Here is a 25,190-nt window from a genome sequence, read left to right as displayed (position 1 = left end):
TAGTTGTCTGAATATTAACAGTTTTATAGGAACAGCAGCATGAAAAAACCCATGCACTTGATATGGACAGATATTGTGCCCAGAAAACGAACCTCTGGATGTTACTGATGAGAAGATGTTTATTTTTATTTATTATTTAAGCCTGGGATCTATGGGATTGGTTAAAGCTGCTGTGACTGGTCTCGAATTGCTTACAGCTGATTGGAAGTTGAGGACAAATGTCCATGTACTGCATGGATGCAGGTACTGCATTGCTATATTAGAATGAAAATACTGCTGCTTTTGAAGGGAAGGATTGGACATTTCAGATCATAAATTTCAGGTCTTTAGTGGTTTGGGTATTTTTTTTTTCATTACTAGCTGACAAATGGTCGTTTCTCTGCTTTATGTTGAAAAAAGTTCAGTGAGTGCAGAGCAGGACAGCATTTCACACTAATCCAAGAAGAGTTTATCCCAAGCTCTTCTACTTCAAGGTATTTATGTACAAGCAACCTCTTCTGGCCGGGGCAGAAATCTTTGACTTTATACTTCCTGCATATTGTAAGTGTCTCCCTGGACATACTGTGATATTTTAGGAAATCACCCTGTTGCATTAGCTATGTAGGTGAGGCTGTATCTGGTGTGATAAGTTATTTTAGGTATTCAGATAGGATGGTGGTCTTCTCTACACAGAGAATGTGTAGAGAAACTGTCTGCAATAGTTTTCAAATCTGTAGCATCTTGTATACATGCATCTTGTCCCATAAAAAGGTGCTGTAACAGTAACCTGGGATGATAATAAGAATCTGTAAACCAAACAGGATTTACTTGGGATTTTTTAGTCAGAACAGTAAATAAAACTTCCTGATCCTCGCTTTCAACTTTTTTAAAATAGCATTTCCACCCCTAGCCCTCACCCCCACTCTGAAAACTAGAGGTAAGTCTAACTTGGACTGAGAGCTGAGCTGGTAAAAAAAGCGTTGGGTGACTCCTTCAGTCTCCTTGAAAAATTATTCTGTCTGGATAAAAAGCATTATGTTAGTTCAACAAGAGTAAGTAATTTTATGGTATGTAAAGGACTGTGCCATGAGGTCCTAAATACACAAATGAATTGAAGTGACAACGTATGCTTTTAATAAATTATTAAACTCATTCAAACTTAAGACTTCTCCCACATCAGGTCTAATACTGCTACATCTAAGATGATTCTTTTCAGTGTAGCTGTAAATGCAGTTTCCAGGAGTTTAACACAGGAAGTGGAGATGAGAAGGCAAGAGGAGTGCTGCAGTGCAGTGTGGTTACAACTTTAAAAAGGAGATAGCTCCAGTCTTGCATTCTATCTGAGGTGTTAAGTGTGGGCTTACAGGAACAATGGTTAGGGAAGCAATTTTAAGAGACTGTGTATCATGTCCTGTCATTGTAAATGGTGATTTTAGTAGTGCTGAGGAAAGTAAATGAAATTCCTTCAGAAATAGCTTTTATGTTCAAAAACAACTGTCTCTTGCATGCTCTTCAAATGTGGAACAAATACCTCTATATGACTAAAGTGTGATTCATTGTTCTCACTTTCACTGAACTTTTTGTACAGATCAACTAGCTTTGGAGAATGTGTATGTGTGTGTATATATATTTACGCTTGCACATATATGTATATGCATGGAACTTAGTGAGGTATTGCATGATGCCTTCTTGGTAATCAGAGCAGTTGCTAAGCTGTGATTTTTTTGTGTTCTGCACCGTGGAAATATTTATTCAAAATGAAAATGCATAGGGGCTTTTGAAAGTAGTAGTTTGTGTTACTGTTGTGCTGATCTTGGACTAGAAGGAAACTGCATTTACACAATCAGCACATTTTCTAAAATCAGCAGTATCTCTTTCTAGGAAGGTCTTTGCATTCAGTCTGTGGTTTCATGAGCACAGTTAAATGTAGAGGCTCCCTACTGTCCACAGTAGGGACAGGGGTGCAGGTTACCCACTGCCCTTGGTGGGAGCCAGCCTAGGTGCTCCCCAAGCCTTCCTCCCTGCTATCAAATGCACCAAAGGCCAACAGGAACCTGCTTAGCTTGGGCTAGATTCCTGTCATGTTAGTGAGTTGAATCAGCTCCTGGGGAAGGCAGGTTTGATCATCATGAAAATAGGCATAAGGTAGCTGGAAAGTGTTGGTGGGAAGGAGAAGAGAGGTGAAGAGAATGAGACATGCTGGGTTTGGCTGTCTTGTGATATTGGATGATTCATCCTGTCTCATAAACCTGCAGTGTTAGGTTTCATTGGTTTGTCATTACCTGTAGAACTAGCTGTGTATGTATAGGTCTGCCATCCCATGATAGATTTGTTCATTTGGGTCCATCCCCTTGCAGGAGGGGGGGGCACGCTCTGTGAGTGAAGCAAAGAGCCATGCCCTGGGTGCCAGGCACGGTGTTTGTCACCTGCCAACCAGGCCACCTGGTGTCTGGGGGCCTGTCCTGGGAGCTGGGCTTAAAAATGGTGACTATGGGGATTAGCTCACATGGGTAAGGCCTATTGCCATGATATTTTAAAGGCAGTTTGTATCTCTACTGTAATGACACTTCTATTTTAAACAGAGAATGCAGTGATTCTATTTATTTTTGCAATTACTTCCCTGTCTTGGGGGTTAAAATAACTTTGTAGCCAACCTTGCTACATGGCAGGGAATTGAATATTTGGTAATAAGTATTTTAAATAATTTTTTAAAGATCCTGGCATGTGGACTTTAGAAAACACTCTTTTGTCTGGATCTGCAAGATGTCATTTGACACTGTTTACACAACTTAGGCAGATGCCTGTGGATCTGTATTAACATATTATATAAGCTTATTATTTAGCTTAAGATAATCAGGTCTATATGGGATTTACAGTATAATGTGTATATTTTCCACGGAGAGTGAAAACTCAAATGATACAGGATTTTTTATTATTTTAAACAAAAATGTCACCATGGGAGAGATTTTTGGGGAATAATTGGCATATATTGAAATAGTGAAGATAAATGCTTCTAAACCCCAAATTAGGTCAGCTGCTCACAATACTCTAGAATCCGTCTGCACATACTTTCTTTTCTTCCCAAGTTTTTCCTTTATTTTTTGATTTTTGGTGTACTATCATTTTAAGTTAAATTGAGGGGAAATTTTAAGCCAGAATAAAGAGTGACTTTGAGTAATTATTTCATATTTAAATAAAAAACAGGGGGAAAAGTACTCAAGTAAAAATTTTTCAAGCTACATTTTTGAAAAACTTGATGGCCGGTGGGATGTTCTGTACTTGGATAGTCCATGACCTGCTCAGCATTGTGCTAATTTCTGTCCCTTCATTTAACACCAAATGTGCCTAGAGCTCTCCTGTTATTTTATCTTTGCTTAATTGATGAAAAAGATTTATTTTATTGTTGATGCTTAGTGAAGGCTACTGTGATAGACTTCTGTTCATAATAGCTTGGAAGTGTGGGCTTTCTTTGTCTTCTGTAGCAATATCTAGGTGCGTAGTCAGCCCTCAGAATTTTTCAAGGACCACCATCCACCTTGTCTATTAGACTTTTTATTGAATTTGATATAAAGAAAAATGTGGTTATGCAGACCACTTACAAGCAGCTGAGCCGTCAGTGATCTGTGGACCAGTGCTGTCTTGTGTTTATAGCCCTCACTGGAGATTCAGATGAGGCTTGAGCTGTCTCCAGCACCAACCTCTTTCAGCCAAATTGTCTGAAACACCTCGATGAACTTGGAAAAACATTTGACAGCATTTATCTTTATGGCTTTCAAATAGGGGAGTGTGGACACTGTTTCCCTGTCCAAGGGGATGCTGTCCTTGAGTTCAGGACAGCGCAAGGTCTTTGTAAGCATTCCTCAGCACTGGGGCCAACCTGGTGTTTTCTCCTCATCTTTAGGCACAGAACCTTGAAAAATTTGGAGCCTTCCTAGTTAAAACCAAACTAGACAATAAAATTCACAAGTCTGAAGAGAAAACCTGTAGCAGGGCATATTCCGGGATTGTTTTCCTTGCTGACCCTACAATGGAGGCTGAGCAGTTGATTAACCCAGTGGGGGCTGGGGAACAGTACAGTAGATTTTGCCTTTTTTTTTTTTTTCTTCTTTTTGGTGTATCTCTTTTATATTTTTTGCGACAAGACTGCAACTTTTATGTGTTTTGTGGAGGGAAGTTTTCTCTTGCTTAAGCACTTGATAAGGATCAGTTTTCAAGCTTTGTGCAGACATTTAGTGATAGTGAACTTATCCTTAAAGGGTCAGTTACAGGAATTCAGCCTTCAATTGAACTTGTAATCTTGTTATTTTTAATTAGGAAAAGGCTGATACTCTTTCATTTATGGAACCATCTTCCCCAAAACCTTTTTCCTTCCCTTTGGCTTTTGCTGCTTTTGAGATCCCCACTGCATTTGATGGGACTCTGAGGCAAGCAGTTGCCAACTGCTGCAGCTGGAAGCCTGAGTAACAAAGAAATGTTTCTTTATTTTATGAAAGGGCTGTCCACTGATGAGGATTTTCAATCCATGTGCAGCTGAGGAGATGGGAAAGGCAACCCCAGCATGTCCCGGTCTGGCTGGCAGCACGCGAATCACGAGTTTCAAAGCGGCTGCTCTCATTCCGGCTCTGCGTCCAGCAGCGGTGTTTATCAGATCTTCCTGACATACAGTGCTGAGCAGATGTTCCCTTTTTTAGTATGAAGTGATGTTTCTGACGTGCTAGCTGAGATTAGGAAGGGGAAGGCTTATAAAGTTTTGTGCTTGAGTGAAGCACCGATATATTAGCACAAAAGGGCTTCTGACAGGCAAAACAAAGGGGAGGACAAAACCAAACCCCAAACCAAGAACTCCTCTCTGTCTGCTTTTCTCTGGGTGCCTGGTGTTGCAAGCAGGGTCCACATGCTTCAGTACTGGCCAAGGATTAGAAGCAGTGACTGCTAGCCTGTTCTTCCAATGTGCTAGTCACGAATGACAAGTCTCTCGTGCAGCCCTGGGCCCAGTGGTGAAGTTAAAGCAGAAGATGATTGCACGGAAGTTGCTGTTGAGCTGAAAGCTGTACCATCTGGTCCTCTGCATCTCTGGGACTGTCAAAAAGATATCTTTGAAAGGAGATCACCTCTCCCTCACTCTCCAGATGTGCGTGCATCCATATGCACCAGCATCCAGAATTCAGTATTCCCTCTCTGAAGACCAAAATATGACCTGCACATAATCCGATTGACAGATAAAAGCAAGAAATCTTATTGAAAGAAGAGCCCTTTGTATGTAGGTGTAGTGAATGCCAAGTACTGATGAAGCTGAGGGGACTAGGGAGGAAGAGTTTAATGGAATAATAGCAGTTGCATACGAAAGAAAACAAATTACAGATAAGTTTAGCAGAGTTGTAGAAAGGAGCTCATAGCCAGGGGGAAAAAAAGGCACAAACAGAGCCCCTGCAAGTTCAGTGTGTCTGTGTACGTGAAGAAAAGGAAGCAGTTTGGGCCTAGATAAAAGAAAATGAATAAAAGGAAAAATTTGACTATGCTTTTACTTTGGAGCTTGGATGTCCTATCAAAAGTAATGCTAATGTTATGAATTAAAGGAAAATCTGTTAATGGTTTGTAGAATTGTGTAATACTGTAATTGTTTAGGAATGTGTGTCTAGTGTCTTAATAGTTTCAGTAAGAGCAATTAGAAAATTTTCTAAATTGCAAGAGTAGCTATCAACTCTGTGGTTGGTATTCCCCCCTAACCGGTTAACAGAAGGCACTCTAGTCTCTCCTGATCTCGTTGAGGTTGCTGTCATTAGTCATCAGATAAGACTTTGGATATAAACTCTTCACTGCATGGTAGTGCCCCTTGGACAACCAATATGGGCAAAAGATGGCTGCATATGTAGTTCCAAATGGAATTCAGTAGGGATCAAGCATGTGACAGCCACTTGCCATTCTGAAAAACTGCCATGGGATATTTTTAATTGTTCTGATTAAGAAAAGGAAAAAAACTCCAAACTAAACAACAAAATCTGCCTAAGCCAAAAATCTTACCCCTGCCCCCAGTCTTGTGTAGACATTCTGTAACCTATTACTGTCTATTTGGTTGCCTTTATTTATACCTATTGATGCTGCCTGAGATGGGATTCCAGCATTTCCTGTGTTGGTTCAAAAGTCATTAGAACTTGTTTCAACACTTTCAAGAGTACCCATGAGTATACAAAGAACTGAAGTATACATTTGCAATTTAAATAGGTAATATTTTGCTGAGAGAGACTCGGAAGACTTGTTTTCTTAGATAAGCACAGGATGCTGAGGTTCAGTCTATGTTTTCATGGGTGTTTTTGTGCATGCTCTTTGCTGAATTCCTGTATGGCTGATTGTGAAAGTAAGTATGGTTCTCTCTTTTTACCTTCTGAAACTGATTTTCTGAAATCTGGAATTTCCTTCTCTGTAATCTTAAATTTACTCATTTTCAGGAATACCGTAACAGCAGTAGTGTGATTAGGATGGTTTGAGGAGTTTCAATACTGGTTTATTGAAAATACAATGTTTTTGAAACCTGTCTTAGTTATTTTTGCTCTGAGCAGGCGTCTAGTTTTTATAGGTTTGGGTTTTTTTCCCTTTTGGCCCTAATACAAGGCTCTCATGTAAACCAAGCAGAATGCTTCCTGTCGTTTTCTGATAAAAAGCGCACTTCCATTCATTGTTTCCATGCAACTTCCTATCCTTTCTACGGTAAAGAGGGATAAATCTGAGACAATTTATGGGCTATCTCTGGGGAAAAGAGACTTTTACAACATAAAATTTGAATGTTGTTGGGAATAATGAACAAGGAATGTTAGAAATTGTTTGTTCGTTCATTTCTTCCTCTTTGTACAATCACTGGGCTGAAGACAACTTCATCCATTAACAGTGATGCAAATGGAATGCTAAATTTGGTTCCTCCATTAAGGCTGTTAAGGCACAATGATTATTTGCATTTTAGGTACTGCTTGTTATCTGAAATAATTCTGTATCTTTTACATTATTAGTACAAATTTGTGATGAAAGTCAGGTTTCTGACCTAGAGCCATGCCTGGGGGGCGGAGAAGCCCTTATTCTGAGTAATGTTGACCACTGTTTAAAAAAGGATGGTCCTTCATGGGACATAAGATTTGATTGAAATTTGTCTGTTTTCTACTACTTGAGGATAACAAAGGGAAAAACTCAACAGCCCTTTTTGGTGGACTACTTTGTTTTCAGTTCTTTGGCATGGAAAACAGAAATTGTGCTTTCTGGGTTTATTTAAATGAAAGTCAATGCATTCATGCTGTTCTGTGTATAGGGATTAAAAAAATGCTCTTATGTTAGTGAAGTGTTTTCCAAATACTTGCCTGGGAGAAGGAATGGGAAGAGGGAGAAAGAGCATGTGTGGATGGGAGAAAGAGCATGGAAATATAGTAGAGAAGAGTTCCTATAAGCAGTGTTTTGCTGCAAACCTCAAGAGAAGGTAGGGCTCTGACAGTACTTCTGGTCAGAAAAAAGTACAGCAGAGGTTACATAAAATGTAGCTCTGTGGTAGAGTACATCTGCTTTTGAAAGACTTCTTTGTTTTCCAGGTGCAGATGTTTGTTTTCTAAGATTATGCCTCATGGGTAGCAGTGTCTTGAGATTGTGCTCAGCGGATGTTAAACCAAACAGGTTTTTCATTCATTGCCTCTTCTGTTTAATTAGCTTAATATGTGTATAAACAAGACAGCAGTAGTGTCTGTTTCTTTTGTCAAACAAGATACTGACTGATTGACATTGCCTAGCTTTGCCTTGTTTGCTCAGGTATTGAACTAAATTCTTCTGTGTAACAAATGAATTTGACTTTGACATTTACAATTTTTCATTAAATGGATAGTTTAGGTACAATTAATATTTTTAAAGTAGCAGTACATTGCTGCAGAAATTGAGTTTTATTTGATAGTTAACCTTTCTAATTGAACTTGCATCAATTTTATGTCCTGGTAAGGACAAAAGGTAATAGAAGATTGTTTTTTAAAAAGTGGGAGAAAGCATTTCTGCTTTCAAAATGTAATTTGAATTTTTTCCTGCATGGAAAAAAGAAAATGTGGTTTGTGCAGGTAACACCTGAGGTTAGATCGTCTCTGCTAAACAGAGGAGATAAATTTTGTGCTTTTACCAGTGTCTAGGAGTGGGAGTGGATATTTTGCAACAGATGCACTGGAGAGGCAAAAAAGATTATTTTGCTTAGAAGGAGAAAACAGGATGAGTTTGTACCAAGCAGAGCAGCAACCCAAAAAGGTATGGAGAGTGTCATCTACAGGTATGAATGATTCCTAGTGGGCAGGCAGAAGATGCTCAATAGTCTTTCCTGTGTATAATAGAAATGTCTAGAACGACTGCAGATCCAAAGACATTTCAGGTTAATTGTAATCTAATGTGTTGAAACATCTGAATAGTTTGGTCCGTACATGGAATAAGTCTGGGCAGAGTTGATGATAGTGGAATGACAGTTAATTGGGGGATGGTAGTTGGGGATAGAGAAAACATGGAGCAAGGGTCTAATTGCAAGGTAGCATTAGCAGTGGAAGTCAGTCTAAAGGTGAAGTATGTAAGGTAATGCATCGTTTCAGAGAATGGTTGTGTTTTTTCATCCTTGGAGAAAGGGGAAAGACGCAGGGATGGTGTCATGAAGTTGCTGGAGATTTCTGGGCTCAGAGCACTGGAATGGGAAACCTTTGCTGTGTTTTTGCACAAACACATGTTTTTAGTTAGTACAGCTTGTATATATTAACTCCTTCTACAACCAAGTGTTGCCATCTGTACTGAATATTTCTCGAGGATATATTTTTCCTCTTCTCAGTTTAAGTTTTATAGCTCACTCATTTCAAATAGATATCTGTGGAGTCTGGTATCTTGTGTGTGTTGGTGGTTGGGTTGTTTTTCCAAAATAGCCAAAATCAGTCCATGTCCGTGAATCTTTTCCCTGCAGTTTTAAACCTCTGCCCTTTGCCCCAGTGGTAATTCAGTCAAAAGTAGTTTCACCATGAAATATATGTGCTTTTTTCTGACAAGAAGCCTATGCTAGACATGAGAGAAAAAGTACTAAAAAGCTCCACACTTTTTTATATTTAAGAAATAAATTTTATATCAGAATTGCTTTTTTTCTTTGTCAGAACAAATCTAAAACCTTGATTACTCCCATGCATTTCTGACTGTGTACTAAGGCAGAAAAGTGATATGGAAGCACACCAAAGTTTTGTTTGTCAGTAAATTTCTTCCTCCTCCTTACCAAAATTATGGCAGACTAGCAGCAGTATTGTTCTGCATCACATGTGCTGTGTTTCGCCTGAGTTCCAACTGCTGCCACGAGTTGTACAGAACAAGAAAAGTGTAATGCTCTCCTCCCCAGCCGAATAGTCTGGAAGACACAAAAATAAATAAATCAGTAGTAGATTTCTACAAATATAAAATGCTTTAGGCAGTCATCCTTTATTTTAGTCTTCCTCTCGGCCTGTATGAAGGTTCAGTGTTCTCTACCTGCTTCTTTTTTATGGTGGTCACACTTATTCAGAGGGGAAGCTTGTGTAATTCAGGAATAGTCTTGGGCAGCCCAGATCCTTCTTGTTGCAGATCATGGTGGAGGTGTTTCTCTTTTGAGAAGAAACACTGCAGTTTCCTCTATGCTGCTGCCTCTCAACACAATGCAGTGTAATATTTCCTACCATCTGATCTTGTCTTTTCCATCTCTCAAGGCTGCTTGCCAGAATTGACTGATCATGAGCAGAGATGTCTTGCCCAAGTGCTGGTTTAGGAATGTGGTGCTATTTTTTCGTGGTCCTCTATACTAAAAGCTGCTCTTCATATTAATGATGGAGATTGTCCATTATCCTGTATACCATTCGAATTACTAGGAATTTGGCTTTCCAGGTGGTCTTTTGTCAACGGGCGTGCAGGAAGGAATTTGGTAGTTACTGTTAGAAACCACCTATGCTAAATAAGTAGTAGTGACTTATATTTTCTCTTTGAATGATAGGCATCACTTCTCTCTGTAAATTCTTATTTGCCTCAACCCTTGAGTATACTTTTTTGGTATAAATGCTTTCCTCAGTGAGAAACCCTTTATGAGAACAAGGTTGTGTAGGTGGTAACAATATTCAGTGTAGAACAGTGTCCCTTCGCCCATGCACTTGCATCTATAGAAATGAGTGGTGAAGGTCATAATAATAATAATAATAATGGCCAGTCTTCACGAACAAAGATTTTGGGAAAGGTCTTTTTACCTATCAAGCCTGTGCAATGGATTTTTTAGGTGAGACACAGCCTGCGCTGAACTGAGCCCACCCTTTAATCCTAAGGTTCATCTGCCGGGGCCAAGCAAACTTGGACAATGGCAGTGAGGTCCTCAGGACGTAGGTTTGTTTAGAGTGACCTTCTCATAGATGGATGGCCTCACAGGGCTAACGGGCTCCATCTGCCCGGGGGGACTGGGAATCGAACCTGGGTTGCAGCGGTGAGAGTCCCGCATGCCAACCACTAGTTATTGCTGAGTCTTGCACAAGTGTTCCATGGAGCTTTTGAGTTCAAGGGAAAATGGCTTCCCCTTCCCTTTGTCATTCAAAAGGAGGTTTGAGGATCCTGTCTTTTTTTCTTCTTTCTTGTTTCAGTCATCATTGTCACTAGCTGATATAAGAGAATGCCCTTTAATTAACCTTCTCCAAAAGAACTTTCGTGAAAGTGTGTCATTTGGGCATACTGAAATCTCTGCTTTAGTTAGCCTCTTCCACATCTTAATGTGCTTTTCAGCATATAAATTGATGAATTCTAGCAGGATCTGCAGTAATTTATATTACTTTGTACCTGACAGCATGGAGATCCCTGATGTTCCTCAAGTCTGGGTTTTGCCTTTTTTGTCTTTATATATAATGACTAGATTTGTGTCATTTCCTCATTCAAAAATTAATTAGAATAAATCTGTCCTTTTTCTGAGGAGTGTTATATCCCATTGGTGTGGCTTGTACCCTCTGGTATGGCATAGGGGAATCATGCTGGTGTGCTGTGGAGCCCCCAGCACAGATTCACTCAATTTGCAGGAGCTGCTCACAATTTTCAACTGACAACACTGTAGAAACCACCATGGAAATACAACAGAAAGTACATTAGCCTTTACTATTTGAATAAATCCACCACAGTTATGTGTTGGTCTTGGGTTGTTGTATTATCCCCTTTAGTGTCTTACTCCCATTTCTGCTACCTTCTTACAGCAGAACACATGTTGTTCATTAGTAGCATGGATGATATGGGAAACAAGAATGTTGAAGTTGTATTGAATATGTTCCAGATGTTAGTATCAAACAAGGTTGGGTCTGCATTGATTTCCTTTAAAATATTCTTATTATTTGGAAGTGAAAAATAATTCAATACTGAATGATTCTCTAGAAATCTGAATTCACAAAATATTTGCTATTGTAAAACACATACCTAATAATTGGTTCACCTGCTTTCCATCTTCTAAAGGCATTAAGCAACTAAAATTTGATTGTGGTAGGAGCCAGGATTTGCTAACAAGATTAAGTGGTTACATGCTCCAAAGTTAAACAAAAGCCTAAGGATGGCTGTGCGTGTGCACTTATATTCTCAGCGGAGAAGGCGCTAAAGACGTATGACCACACTAGAATGGATAAACTGGAAGATACCTTTGACTCTTTAAGTGCCAGTTTGATGGGGATGGAGATGCAGGAGAATATCTGTACATGTTTGGAGCTGAAGAGGCAATCTTGGTGCGTTAATCGGATGAACTGGCCCTAAAGTGTTGATGATAATGAATTTTGGCAGGATGTTGGTGTCTCTGATCCGGATGATGTTGGCAGGAACAAGGTGTGGGGCTGTAGCAGGAAGCTGGCAAAGCCCAGTCTGGGGGTTTGTGCAGGGCAGAGCAGTGGAACAATAAAACCCAGGCAAGATGAGGTTGTGGTTTCATGCTGGCTTTCAAATATAAGTAGGCGATGTGGAGGTGATAAACAATCAGATCAGTAGTGTCACAGAGAGGGCTTTCTGTTTTTTTTCAGAGTGGTAAATATGCATTTTGTAGGATTTAAACTACATAGAAGTAACTGGCTCTCTAGTCAGAGGAAGGTGGCAGGAAGGAAGGAAGATAAGGAGGAGGGGTCTATGAAGGAGCCAAGAGCTGCTAATTTGGATAGAGGAGAGCTCCTGCTGCTCCCACTGGAGTGACAGTGCCTTGTAGCAACATCTACCTTTTGTTGACTGGGGCAGATCTGCAGGTATGGTAGGAAGGGCTGGAAAGAAATGTGGTTAGTGAATTTTGAGCAAAAAGCTCCATTGCTGGAGTGCAGGCAGTGTAAGAATAGACTAAAATACAGCATAAATTGAGAGATGGTGGCAGAAGGAGCTGTCTTGTGCGATGTACAGGCTGAGCATTCAGTGGACTTCATGATCTAGAAGTAATTTTTCCTTTCACTTGGCGCTACCTCCAGGCATGCCAGTGTATGTTGGGCATGGCACTACACCCAGATTAGTGGTTGGGCAAATACGCGAATATCAGTGGAGGATTGTGGATTGGTACTGCCAGCATGTTTAAGAGAAATAGTGTTTGCGAGAGTCTTGAGTTCCTAGAAAGGGTAGTATAGGTCCAGAGCAAAGCTACACAGGCAGCTATGTGAAACTTGGCAAAAATATGACAGCTGGAGAAACCTCTCTGTTATTTACCCCACCAACATGCCTTGTGCATGGGCAGTATCACAGCTCTGTGGTCTGAGTGCAGTGGAGCAGCCTCCAGGAGATACTCTGATCTTCAGTTCAGATTTCAAGGGCTGTATCTCGGTCACTTAGGAGGCTGGTCTGAAAGCAGCTCTATCAAATGCAGTAGCTCCCCGAAAACATTGGTTTCTTAACATTGAGCAGTTTAGAGCAGCTCTGTGCACCTCTTTCCTCAAAACAGAGCTGCTAGAGGTGGCGTGGCCCGGGCCAGCGGGTTATGTGGCCAGATGCTGTGCAGCTGCACTGGTGTGAGAGCGGGCCTACAGCAGTGTGCCCTGCTCGGGACTGGGACAGCACATGGGCTCACTGCCAGCAGAGTGACGGGGTTTCTGCCGGAGATCTGGCCCCGTCCAGCCTGGGTGGAGTGCAGGCAGAGGAGGCATGCCTTGGTCTGCCCATCACTGTGAAGATAAGCCTGGCTGCTCATGGTTATCCAGGATGTGAACTTCTGCTCCCTCTGGGAGTGTTTCCATCTTGCATGTTAAGTAGAACAGAAGACTTTGAAAAAGGGATTTAATGCACATTTGAGGTGCTGGCAAGAGAGACAGAGCCTGAATGTACCAGTCACCATCATCTTCGTGTGGATAAGTCCTTGTAGGAAGTGAGGGGAATATCCAGATGTCTTATCCTCTAATATGGTAAATTTGTTCAGAATAAATACCAGATGAAGGCTGGAGAGGAAGATTTGTAGATGTACTGCATTGAAATAGGTGTTCACAGGGAAATCACAAAGGAGGTATTAGCTCTTTGTCTTGAACCTTTGCTAAGGAAAGCTCACATTTTTGTCAGCAACTCCATTTCTGGTTTTGTTCAGTTTTATACCTTGTTCTTTGTGTGTGTTGTGTGTTATGTGTTATGCTTGAAGCATCTTAAACATGAACTCCATTCTGGTCCGCAAGAAACAATTCAATGAACAAGTGTTCCTTGGCACTCTGTTTGCTCCCTAGCCCAAGAAATCCTTGTGCAGTTTAGAAAAGCTTTTTGTGCAGGTTGTATAACATGATCTGCTGCAGAACTTACACATCAGTGGCTGGAATAATTGGTTAGCAGGGTCTCTGATCTGGTCCTGTACATCAGGAAAATGTGGCCTCTCTACTGGTTGTGTTATTGTTACAAATTCTAAATATTTCTTCAAACATTACAAAGAGCAGCTCTTTAATGGATTTCTTTTTTTTTTTTTTTTGGTAAACTGAGTATCATTACTTGGACTGGTCCCATTTTGTATGCGTATTCTTTAAAAGGAGTTAAATAAAAACCAAAAAACCTCAAGTCCTCCAAGCTGGTGGTCAGTGCTACTGCCAAGCTCCTCATTTAGAGAGCAGAAAGTTTGTTTATGCTCTGTACCCCAAGCACAGGCATGTGTAATTTGTGCCTTGAGCATTGCCTTTACAAATATTCCTGCTCTGTGGGAGCTGGGAGGATATGCACTATGCACTGGTGGGTTTCAGGAACAGCCCATTTGGTAGGACAAGGCACACATGGCCCGAGGCACTGCAGAAATCTCCCTGTGCTCAGGGGCTTTGCTTTTTCCAGATAGTCTGGTTTAAGATGGTCTCTTTGACTTCTAAATAAATGCCCAGCTGCAAACTCTATCTTGAAAAAACTGTGTTTTTAACCAGTAAAGTGTAGGTCAGTGCTAATATAATTAAACATACATGTACACCAAAGTCAGCTGATCTCTAGTGCTACAATATCTGGCTTTAGACTTGACAAAACCAGAACTCTGCCATTTGATCAGCTGAGAATTTTCTTTAATTTTGAACTTCTTTCAAAAGAGCATTTTACTTCAATTGCAGATGTATGCTATCTGGAAAAAAAAGTATGCTTCAAGCTTATATTTCCTTTTTATGCCTGGCAGCCTCTGAACTGACTGGTTCATGTGAGTCTAATTCTTATCTGAGTGACTTTAGTGCAAATTAGGGGTTAAGTCAATTATGTTCTCCTGTGACCTTCTGGATCAAAAACATGCTGTATCTGTTACTGTCAGGGGTGGGTTTGAGCAGTTTTGGAAAAGCAGGGCTGCGTTTCATAAATATTTGTCTTGATTTAGTTTCCTGAGATATAGTTTAAATGTAAACTGCTCTGTATGTTTCAGCTTTTGTGCTATCTCGCTATATCACATCACACGGTCTCACATACTATATAAGAGTATGGCACTACATCATGCTGTGGTGATTATTTGAAAGGGCGGTGTACACTCTGTTTTGGACTAGATATCTGTTATCAGTGTAGATAATTGCTGTCAGACACAAAATAGGCTCAGTAAACAAACATTTCATTTTATCGTGTGACAGATGCCTGCTGTTTTGTACAATGTATTTGAACGACGTTCACTATAAATCAGCACTGCTTCAAAAGCAACAAATCCAACTCGCCCAAATCCTTCCTGATGTAATTACCTTTATAGTAGAGATTAACTTCTTATTGTTATATATACATGAATGCATTTTTCAATGTTTGGAGATAACAATGTCTGACATAAACAAATAATTCACATCTAAGACAAACCAGTTCCTCTGACTTCTATCACTGGTGGTAGTTTGTTTTCTTCTTGGATCCCTCCATGGTAACCAAAAGACTACCTTAAATTTTGGAATTCATACTTGAAATTTCGACTTCAGAGAGAAATGAATCAATAAGTTAGAATATTCAGAAGAACTTGAAAGGGCAACGGGAAGAAATGTCTTCATTTTGTGGAGAACGAACACGAAGCTTCTACTTCTATTCTTGTGGGTTTTCTGAACAAAAGGATCATCATTATTTGAGCGTAAATGATGTATTGCTTTTTTCTCCAAATAATGTGTATCTGTGTCTTTCTCTGCAGGTCCTGTGCCTCTCAATGAATGTGTCTTATCACCTGTTAACAACTCGCATCCAGTCCATGCCTTATTGGAAAGTTTTACAGTCTTATCTGGCTGTGCAAGCAGAGGCACAACGAGCCTGCCACAAGAAGTGCACATCCTCAATCTCAGAAACCCTGAGGAGGGTCTTGGCCATCATGAAAGAGAGGTAAAGGGGAAATTACTTTTTGTCCCTGGTGACAAGTGTGTCTGCAAATGGCATTGTTATACATTCATTTGCTGAATAAAGTTACTTCTGAATTGTCACCAAAATACTACAAAGAACCATGTGCAATTTGCATGGATATTGTCCCTATGCTTTGCATGTCGTGCAAGTAAGCTGCTTCCATACCCAGTCACCCTCTCAATCACCTTTCACAACCATGAAGTATACTTAAAAAAGGTGGTGGGGTGGGCAAAGGAAATAAGAAACAGATTTAGATCTCCAACAGGCCTTTGCAGAATTGGCTGTCTTCAAAAGCAGATCGTTTACCTAAATGTGTTGTAAATTAACATGAATACCTTTGGATCCCTGCCATGACCACTATATACAAATACTGAAATGCAGATTCTTTTACCTCTGTAGTGCAGCCTTAATGCTTCACTGAGGGGGCATTGCTTACAGAAAGCAAGTGTTGCTGACTGTGGTAGTCCAATTACTTTTGTGTGCGTGTTGCACTCAAAGGGACTGGCCAGAACTATAACTGTTCTGAAAGCAATAGCACAAGAAGAAAATTTTTGGTTTTAAGTTATGCCATACTGTTGTTTACTCTAAAAACACATCAAAACAGAATGCCAAAGTGTAAAGAAAACATTGCAGGCTATGACAGCTGAGCTTCTTAGTTCATGTTCTTACAGTATTACACACACAAATCCTTAGTACTGTGTCCTGTGAGAGCAGTGTGTGTACACAATTAGGGAATTTGTAACGAGAGAGCAAAGATGCTGATGTAACAGGGATTTTGTTGAAAATGGACAGAAAAATGCCCTTGCTGTGGGAACGTGGTATCGGGGGAATTTGTAACTTCTTAGTTACTAAAGGGTGCCCAGGAATGGGATGAAGTGGGCTGCAGATGGAGCTTGTACCTCCCGAGAGACCGGAGTGAATCAACTGCCAAGTGCACATTTGCATGAACCCAAATTTCCCGCTGGTGCGGTGCCACTGGCGCTGCTTGCGTAAAAGGGCAGTTTCTGCAGTTGTGTGCACACACAACATGAGCGAGTCACGCACACATGAGGGTGCAGGCTGTGCCCCTACTGCCTAATCAGCTTGACAGAATGGTAGGAGATTTAAATATTTGGCTTTGAATAAAAATACTTGCTGTCGAGTAGAAAGAGGCTGCTTGTGCCTCCTCTAATGTGCTTATGGTAAGAAAGCAGTTTGCCTGAAGCTGTCTTGTCTCTGTACTTCAGGGATACACCAAAGTGTAGGGCACAGAATATATTTCATGATTTGTAGTCCTTAGCCTCCTTCTCCCATTTCCTGACCAGTTCCCAGTCTTAGCCCTTGGAGATGGCTGCTCTAGAAATGCACAGGAAGCTGGAGCAAGGCTTGCTGGCAACAGTGTCGAGCAGAAGAGTGTAAACAACTTGGAAAGATCAGATTTTACTTATAGGATCAGACTTTGAGAACAAAGCAGAGCAAATGTTATCTTTTCCATTATTGCAAAACCAACTCCAAGTGGCCTTCTGTCTAAAAGTAGAATGTATCCATCACCTCAAGTTACATGAGCTTGATTTACCAGCTGAGGTATTTCCTGTTGCCTGCAAATGCTGATAGCAAAGGTAGAGATCCGTTTGTCACACAATATTTCCAGTATACTCCAGAATAAAACCAGTGCTTTTGTTTGACAGTACATTAGTTAGATTTAGCAGCATCGAAAGCATGTTTAAAATAAATCATGTATTTGCTCAGAGTTTGGCTGAAGCTCTGATAATATGAAATGCAAGATCTGAAAATCTTTAAGTGAAGGCTTGCTTTGGGGGAGGAGGTCGGGTTTAGTTTTGTTTTTAACCTGCCCTGTGCTAGAATGCTGCTAAATTACACATTCCTTACTTTCTGGGAGGAGTGTAAACTTCCCCTAGCAAATTCCTTGGAGGGCTCATGCATTAAACATACTTGTGCAGTTATCCTGGTTCTCATAAATATGCAACATACATGTATGCATTAATTTAACTCACTTTGACACTTGTGTAGAATATACTGACAACAAGGGTTTGCAAGTTTAAACATAGGAGGGGTGGCTGATGTGAGGGGGGGTCAAGGCGGGGGGGGCATGTGTTCCTCCTGGAACACACTCAGGCTTTTCAGTAAAGGGTAGTAAGGTTTGGGTGCCTTTTCTTCCCTGTAAACGGGGGCGGGGGGGGGGGGGAAGAAAAAAAGACAGACTGGAAATGTATAGGATTATGTATTGTGAACAGTCTTTGCAAAACTGAATCAGTAATTTAGCACTTTAATGTTAAGGTTGAAATCTGTTAAATGTAAGGTCATATCATGAAATGCTGTAATCATATCTATGATCTTCAAGGAATTTGTTTGTTTTACTTCATTAATCCCTGTTGGGGTGACATCTCATGTTAAAACTGGGAAGACACTTTCTTCAAGTAAGAACCCCTGAAGTTCCAATCTCTTTCAAGTATTTCTTAGAAATGTCTTTTATCACAATTCATATTTGGCCATGCTTTATCATAGGAAATAGAATACGGGTGCATGTAATAGCCTCAAGTGTTTATATTGAACTTGGCATGAAAAATGCAAGCCTTTTCTGTTTGTTTTATTTGATCAAATATTCCTGGGGAAGTGAGTGCGTGTGTGCATTTCTGTACTGATCTGGGTCTCAGCTGAATGCCAGGAACTACTGAACTCTTACAACAACTTTCTTTTCGGCTTTGGGTATCTTCACTGCTTCAGTTTCCCAGTTTTTAGAAAGGAGGTAGTTGCTTTGTCATGGAGCTGCTTATTCTGAGAAAGAATTAGTTTTTGCAGAGGCACTTGGAAACTCTAGGGATTTGCACCAGAAAAATGTGTATAGAAAGGCATAAAAATTTTAAGATGAAAGTGACTCCTTAAGTGTATTATCAAGTCCTAAGTTAATGAAGGATTCTTTTATTATGCCTGTCGGTTGAATTTCCCTGAGCTGCTTCAGGCACACAGTCACAATTGAAATAGTTAAAGGGGGGAAGGAGGGGCATATAAAATTAATCTCATGTGAATACTTAGGATTGAATACATATGAATACATGGAATCAGAGTTCCTGGCAATGGATTCACTATTGTTTTCGTTGACATCCTCATCCTCAAAACCTTTAAGATGTTATGCCTGATACAGATGTTTAACTTGTGTTATGTGAAATGAAGTCAGGAAAATCAAGGAATTGTCTTTATTTTTTATAATTTTGAGTAATGCCACTGAGGCTGTAATAATTTGACAGACCTATTTAATCAGTGTTGCTTGGCAACAATTTAATAATAATTTTTAAAAATTTGCTTTGAGAGTAAATCTGATGTTAGTTCCTGGAGCAAGTTAATTATAATTAGCCTGATACTTGCTAGTGATGTATCTCAGGTACCTGAGCCAACCCACTTAGAAGTTGTAAACTGAGGGGCAAAATTATTTCAGTCCACTATTTAAGTACTTTCTGAAGAGATCCTCTAAGTTGAAAAAATGGGACAGGGAAGGACTCTGAAACAATCACCTAATAATGTATTTCTACATTATGACTTCCAGAGTATCTTGAATTCGGGATAATTTTTCTGTGTCACAATGTTTTTGTATTTTAGAACTATGAAGATCTGGGTGATGAGGATGATGAAAACCTAGTTCATTTTGCCTATTATTCTAGGTATTTACTGTGTTTCTCAGTGTGTTTGTTTTAGCTGTTTTCAGAAGTTTAATACCACAACAGCCTTACCCAAGGCTATGTCAGGGAAAAATGTTTTGTTTCATGCTCAGGCATCCAGAGATCCAGGAACAGCCTTGAGATTCAGCTCGGATAAGGGGGCCACTTTCTGGGCGTATTTTAAACATGCTGACCTGTGGCACTAGTGCCATGGTCAGAGGGGGCCTGGAGGTCTTGTGCTGACAGCAGGCAGGAAGGGAATTCAAGGTTTGTTATTTGACAGCTGGAGTTAGTGAGGTTTTTGTTACCTATTCATTTGTTTGAATAGGTATGCACTGCTGCATGTGGGTATATGTAGTATTTCTGGTAGGTCAAGAGGCCTTTGCTTTGAAGAAAAATAGTTGCTGCTTTAGAAGAAGCTTTGAGAAATAAAACAAAGCACTGTGCCTCTGCCAAGGTACAGACTGGATCTGAACATTGCAAGGATATTTTGCTGTTCCTGCCTCTATACTTTTTGACCACCTTAACTTTGCAGCAGTAGTCGATCTCTAGCTATGGCAGCAGACTCACAAGTTTCAATGCCAGTATGTAGAGGGATTTTGAATCTTCAGCCTCTTCACTTGGCCAGCTCTCCTTTTATGTGAGCCCATCGAGGTCAACTTGATCAATTCACCCTGTTACTGCTTGTTCCTTGATGATCTGTGGCTCATGAAGTTGTGCAGAGGCAACATTATCAGTCCAAACAGGATCTTCAGAATGACAGTAGAAAATGAGTTTGACCACCTGCAAACCTCTGTGTCAAATTTGAGGTTGTCCACTGCTTTTTTATTGGAATCTTCTTGCATGGTGTTTTGTGAGGGAACGGTGTCACATCAGATCAAGAACAGAAAGTCCAGATGAATTACTGCTTCCACCAGTGCTCTGTGCCAGGGAGGTCTCAGAGTCAAGTTGTGAGTGACGCTGTGGCAGACATATTCTAGGAATACCCTGTATTTGTTGCTTGGAAAGCAGTAGTTCCTCATCACATGCATCTCTGATCCTGGGTATTTTCCAAAGCTTGCCTTACAGCCTGTGGTAGCTCCACTGGCTCACCACAGTTGTTTTGCAGGTTGCTGTTACTCCCTTTACACACAGCCTTGCCCAAGAGCCTTTTCTGGGCTGGAGTACTGGACTGGATCAGAAATTAAGCATGATAGACCTTATAAAGCTTGAAAGATACCGGCAGCATGCTCCTCAGAAATTGTAGTCATTCAGTGTCTGTCTCAGATAACGCCATGTCTGCTGAAAGCTGCAGATACACTAAAATGTCTTAATTGCCTTGACTGATGAACACGACATTCCTATGTCTTTAAGAAGTGAAGTTTGCTTGTCTTTTAAAAGCCTTCACAACATGCTTCCCCCTCTTCTCTTCGTTAGCACTTCGAGGCATCTGTGCTTTCATAAAATCCCATTTTTTTTAATGTGGCTTTTTCATTTTGTTTGTCTGGACTGCAGTCTTGTGGGTTGTTTTTAGCCGGCTCAGGATTTGCTGGTCATTGGATTTGGCAATCATTTCAAGTTCTACCCACCAGAACTGCCAGAGGAAGTGCTGTGTTGGCCAGAGGAGCCTGTTTATACAGAGCCGGGTGTCCTGCAGGAGCATGGCTTGATCCGTGTCTGCCCTTAAAGAGGCAGCAGTGACATCTCATGACTTGGAAAGTGCTGTGCAAACCCTTGGTATTTTTTGTTTTTAAAAATGGGGCTGTTTGCTGTGTGCAGAAAGTGAGCCCTGTTCTCAGTTCAGAGAGCTATGTGGAGCGGTGTCTGAAGCCATGCCAAGGCCTACCACAGAAGGCAAATGGGTTCAGAAGGAAAAATGTCAGAAGGAGTTTTCTGATTGCTCACGGTTTTTGGTTTTGCTGACTGCCGTTTAAAATGTCCTGTTGGAAGCTGAAAATGGGACTCTTGTTTTCCTCTGCTGCAAGTGTCCACAGGTACTGTAGAGAGCAAGTGGACTGCTGCTACTGTTCTTCTTCCTCTCTCTCTCTCTCTCTCTCTCTCCCCCTCTGGCTTCTCTCTCTTCAAAGCTTCTATCTGACATGCCTTAAAATATTTATAAATTACTCCTTTTTCTGTAGTTACTTTCCCCAAGAAAAGAGAATTAAGGAAGTGATGACATTTCCAGGAGTCTGTTTATATCACAAACCCCATGGTCAAGTTCCAGTCTAGCTTGGGCTCATGCACGTGTGTGTGTGTGTGAGATGTTGGAGCAGCGCTTGTCATGAGTGGCCATGTTTATGTTGTTCTCTAGAGCGTCTGTTTGAACTAAAAGCTGGAATTAATGAAGTCCTTCTCCTTCAGCCTCCCAGCACAGGGGAAAATTTCCATCCAATGTAAGTTGTGTTGAGGTTGCCATGCCTGACAACCATGCTCCTGTATCAGCTGAAACAGTCAAACCATGCAGTGGCAAGATACAAGAACAACAAATGTTTTAATTGGTTGGGTGTTTTTATGTAGATCTTGCTTTTGATAACACTTAAGTTTGTGTTTCTCTACAAGAGTCTCTTCTTTTCCCTGTGAAAAATAGAGTACTTCTGCAGTAGGATAACTTTTTATTTAAAGGAGAAGATGCGAAAATAGCACCACCGTGAGGTACAAACATCTGAAAATTAAATTGCTTGAAAAAGTTTGAAGGAATCACTGGTAATTCATAGCTGATACTGTCTCATTAAATTTAAAATAAATTGTTTTGTTATGAGTGTAGCTCATGCTGTATGTAATAGACATAATGGTGGCAGTAGTGTTTCTAGATGAGAGGTAATATTTGGTAGTGACTCAAATGTCATCAGTGAGGGAAAAGTATTAAAAGTTGTCACCTTTCTGGAGATAAGCAACATTCTCTTACACTGGAGACTGTTTGAAGTTCTGGCTCACTCTTCCATCATCTCTCAAGGAAGCACAGTGTTCATTTCTTCTGCATGGGCATGATGTGCTAATGGATGTAAGTGGGGTTTTGAGGCTTCTTGGGAAAGGTGACTGTATGACATTGGCTTTGCAGAGAACTCTGCACAGTGGCACTTGCTTTGTGTCTCTTCAGAATAGAGCATTGGAACATGCGTTCTTTTGTCCACTAGTTGGGTTTCAAGCGATACTTGCAATGAAGCAAATTGGACACTGAAAATACACCTGAATCTACGTGGAAAAGTACTGCATGCAAGGAGCAACAATCGGTTCTTTCTCACTTAGTTGGAAAGCAAGCCAGTATTTTCTTCAGTAAACCTGCTTTCAAGCAAGAATCAGCAAGATGGTGCAGATATGAAGTGCATAGAATGGTGTCATTGTGTAAGAAAATACTGGATAGCATCACGAATGTCTTCTGGAATATTTTGTCACATTTCATGGTATTGATTCTGCAATTATATAGAGGTATGAGTAGTCATACTTATATGGCTAGGCCTGATTAAATAGAAAATTTAGTTCCTTAGGGGTTTTGTTGTTCTGGGTAATTTTTTTCTGTGAAGTCAGTATCAAAAATTTATTATTTGAAATATTTCCCCAATACTGTTTTGTTTTGTACAGAGACTAAAAGTTCTGATTACTTTTTGAAGTTTGAAAATAAGAAAAAAATTGGGAAGACAGAAGACCTGCCCTAGGGGAGTAGAGAGACAACATTGGTTACAGTTACTTTTAATCTTCTGAAACCAATTTCCTTTGTATTTAATTTCTAATACTGTTTGTGAGCATATGTGTTACAGATACGCATTTGCACCGACTCTTACTTGGGCTGGTGGATTACTGACAATAAAGTAAACAAAACTGTTTCCTAAATCTGGTGCTGTTGCTGGGTTGTCTGTTTTTTATGACTCATGCACACATGCTGTTCTTTGCGCTGGCTTGGAAAGCAAGAATTTAGTTTTGCATGTCCAATGAAGATGTGAACTTTGCATTTTGTGCTTGCCTATGTGACAGTGCTTCTTTAAAAACACCTGTAGAATGATGTTTCTTTTTCCCAGTCATCTGGCTCTGTGTGTTGTCTAGCTGCAAAACCTGGGAGGACCAAATTGTTTTGTATGTAGGGGCTTTCAAATGTCCTTTGTCCTGCAGTCTGTCATCTTCTTCATAATTGTTTGTAATATTTTCTTGCTTTCTGAAGCCCTGTTATCTCAGCCTCCTTCCCTTCCTCACCTGCAGCTTGTGAAACAGTGGAAAGTATGGTGTTAAGCTATGTAGGATTTACCCTGAGATTTGGAAATTCTGTATTCAGATTCCAGTTGTGCCATGATGTTCTTAGGACACTGTGCCATGACTAGCAAGACCTGTTGAGAGGCAAGATGTATCTACTGTAGTGATACACTAGTGCAACTATATAATTTCTGGCTGGGTGGCTAGCACCTATCTGACTTGCTGAAAATACAGGCAGTGGAAACTTGTGCTTACCTGGAAAAGCGTGTGTAGATTTGCTCAGAATGCCCCAAATGCATTTAAAGAAAATGGTTCTGGCAGAAATTTGTCATCTGTGTTTTTTCTGTCAGTTTCAGAAGCATTTTCTTCGGGACAGGAGCTACTCTTTAGTATGTACTTGTATATCCTCCAACACAGTAGTTAACCCCCTCCCCACCTGCCTTTTCTTTTCAGGGCATTGGGCACTCTGTTACACAACTATCTGTAACAGTCTAGGGATGGGGGAAGGGAAGAGGAGTATAAAATTAAACTTTGCAGCCCAGGCGATGAACCAAAGAAAAGCTTAGATCTGCAATATATGTACACGTAAGTGCAGAACAGAATATTATCAGGGAAGCTGTTTCATTTTTGCATGAGTCTTTTACTTTAATTGTTAAAGTAGAACTTAGTCTGATGTGATACCACTTTTTAAATAGGCCACTAACAACAGTAAGGGAGATGCTGTACTTGTGGCTCACAGGAATGGATCGTGTGCCCTTAAACAGATCTAAAGCCAAAAATAAATTTTCCCACAAAATGTATAAAAGGAGGACTGTCCCCTCAGGATTCATTATATGCCATGTGAATGGTATTGACATCTACTGATTTATGCAAAGCTGAGCAAAACATCGTGTTTTTAGGGTTGAAGTGCTGGGAAGCCTGGCTGCTTTGTAGAAGGGCAGATGGCACAAATGATTTCACTTAATCCTTGGGAGCCTGAGCATCTAGTTTGGGTCACAAGCAGAATGGGCCAAGTGGTCCCAGTGTTGCACTGATAGGCATGGGCTTTCCATTGACTGAACTATGGCGCTACAGATACTTTTTGCATATGCTGCAAACTCTTAGGCTTTTATTCTAATAACGGACTCTTTCTCATCTGGCTGTTGTATACAACTACTGTGTCAGTGGATGGGCAGGTCGGTTTTCAAGCTGGTTTTGATGGTAAATTTCAGATCTTAATTAAAAATGGCTCTGAGTACAACAGGTACCAAATCCAGTAGTGATGCTTCATCCTCACTGAAGGTGAAGGGAGCTTTGCTTAGTTCTGCCTTTGAACACATGCTTTGGGGCTGCCATTTCTCCTCTGAATCATTAATAATGTGTCTTCATTTTAAAGAGGCCTCTGGGAACATCATGCATTATTCAGAATCGTTTGTTAGTAGCATGTGCACATGCTGCAGGACTTGATTTTTAAGCTCTTTGTGTCTGGCACAGCACATCCTGACCTTTAGCTCTTGTTGCAGGACAAATAGGGAGGAAAAAAAAAAGGAAATATCAAACACCTTTCAGTCAAAGGTTTTTGACAGTACTTCTTAATGAAAAGAGTGCAATGGGCCCTAGATCATAGTTGGGTAGTCCTTATCAACCTTTCTG

General features: G+C 40.5%; 1 protein-coding gene across 6 annotated transcripts in view; it reads left to right on the top strand.

Annotated features, from left to right (window-relative positions):
* Positions 1 to 25,190, top strand: part of TGFBR3 (transforming growth factor beta receptor 3) — a 139,215-nt gene that overhangs the window by 59,140 nt on the left and 54,885 nt on the right. For all 6 annotated transcript variants that reach the window (XM_027694465.1, XM_027694464.1, XM_027694466.1 and 3 more), the window contains one exon: positions 15,542 to 15,726. In XM_027694465.1, the coding sequence (XP_027550266.1) occupies positions 15,542 to 15,726 (185 nt within the window). The remainder of the gene's footprint in view (positions 1 to 15,541; positions 15,727 to 25,190) is intronic.

Source organism: Neopelma chrysocephalum, unplaced genomic scaffold, assembly GCF_003984885.1.
Source record: "Neopelma chrysocephalum unplaced genomic scaffold, ASM398488v2 Primary Assembly neopelma1_97, whole genome shotgun sequence".
In the NCBI taxonomy this organism is placed as follows: domain Eukaryota; kingdom Metazoa; phylum Chordata; class Aves; order Passeriformes; family Pipridae; genus Neopelma; species Neopelma chrysocephalum.
This window is presented reverse-complemented; position numbering and strand designations above follow the sequence as displayed.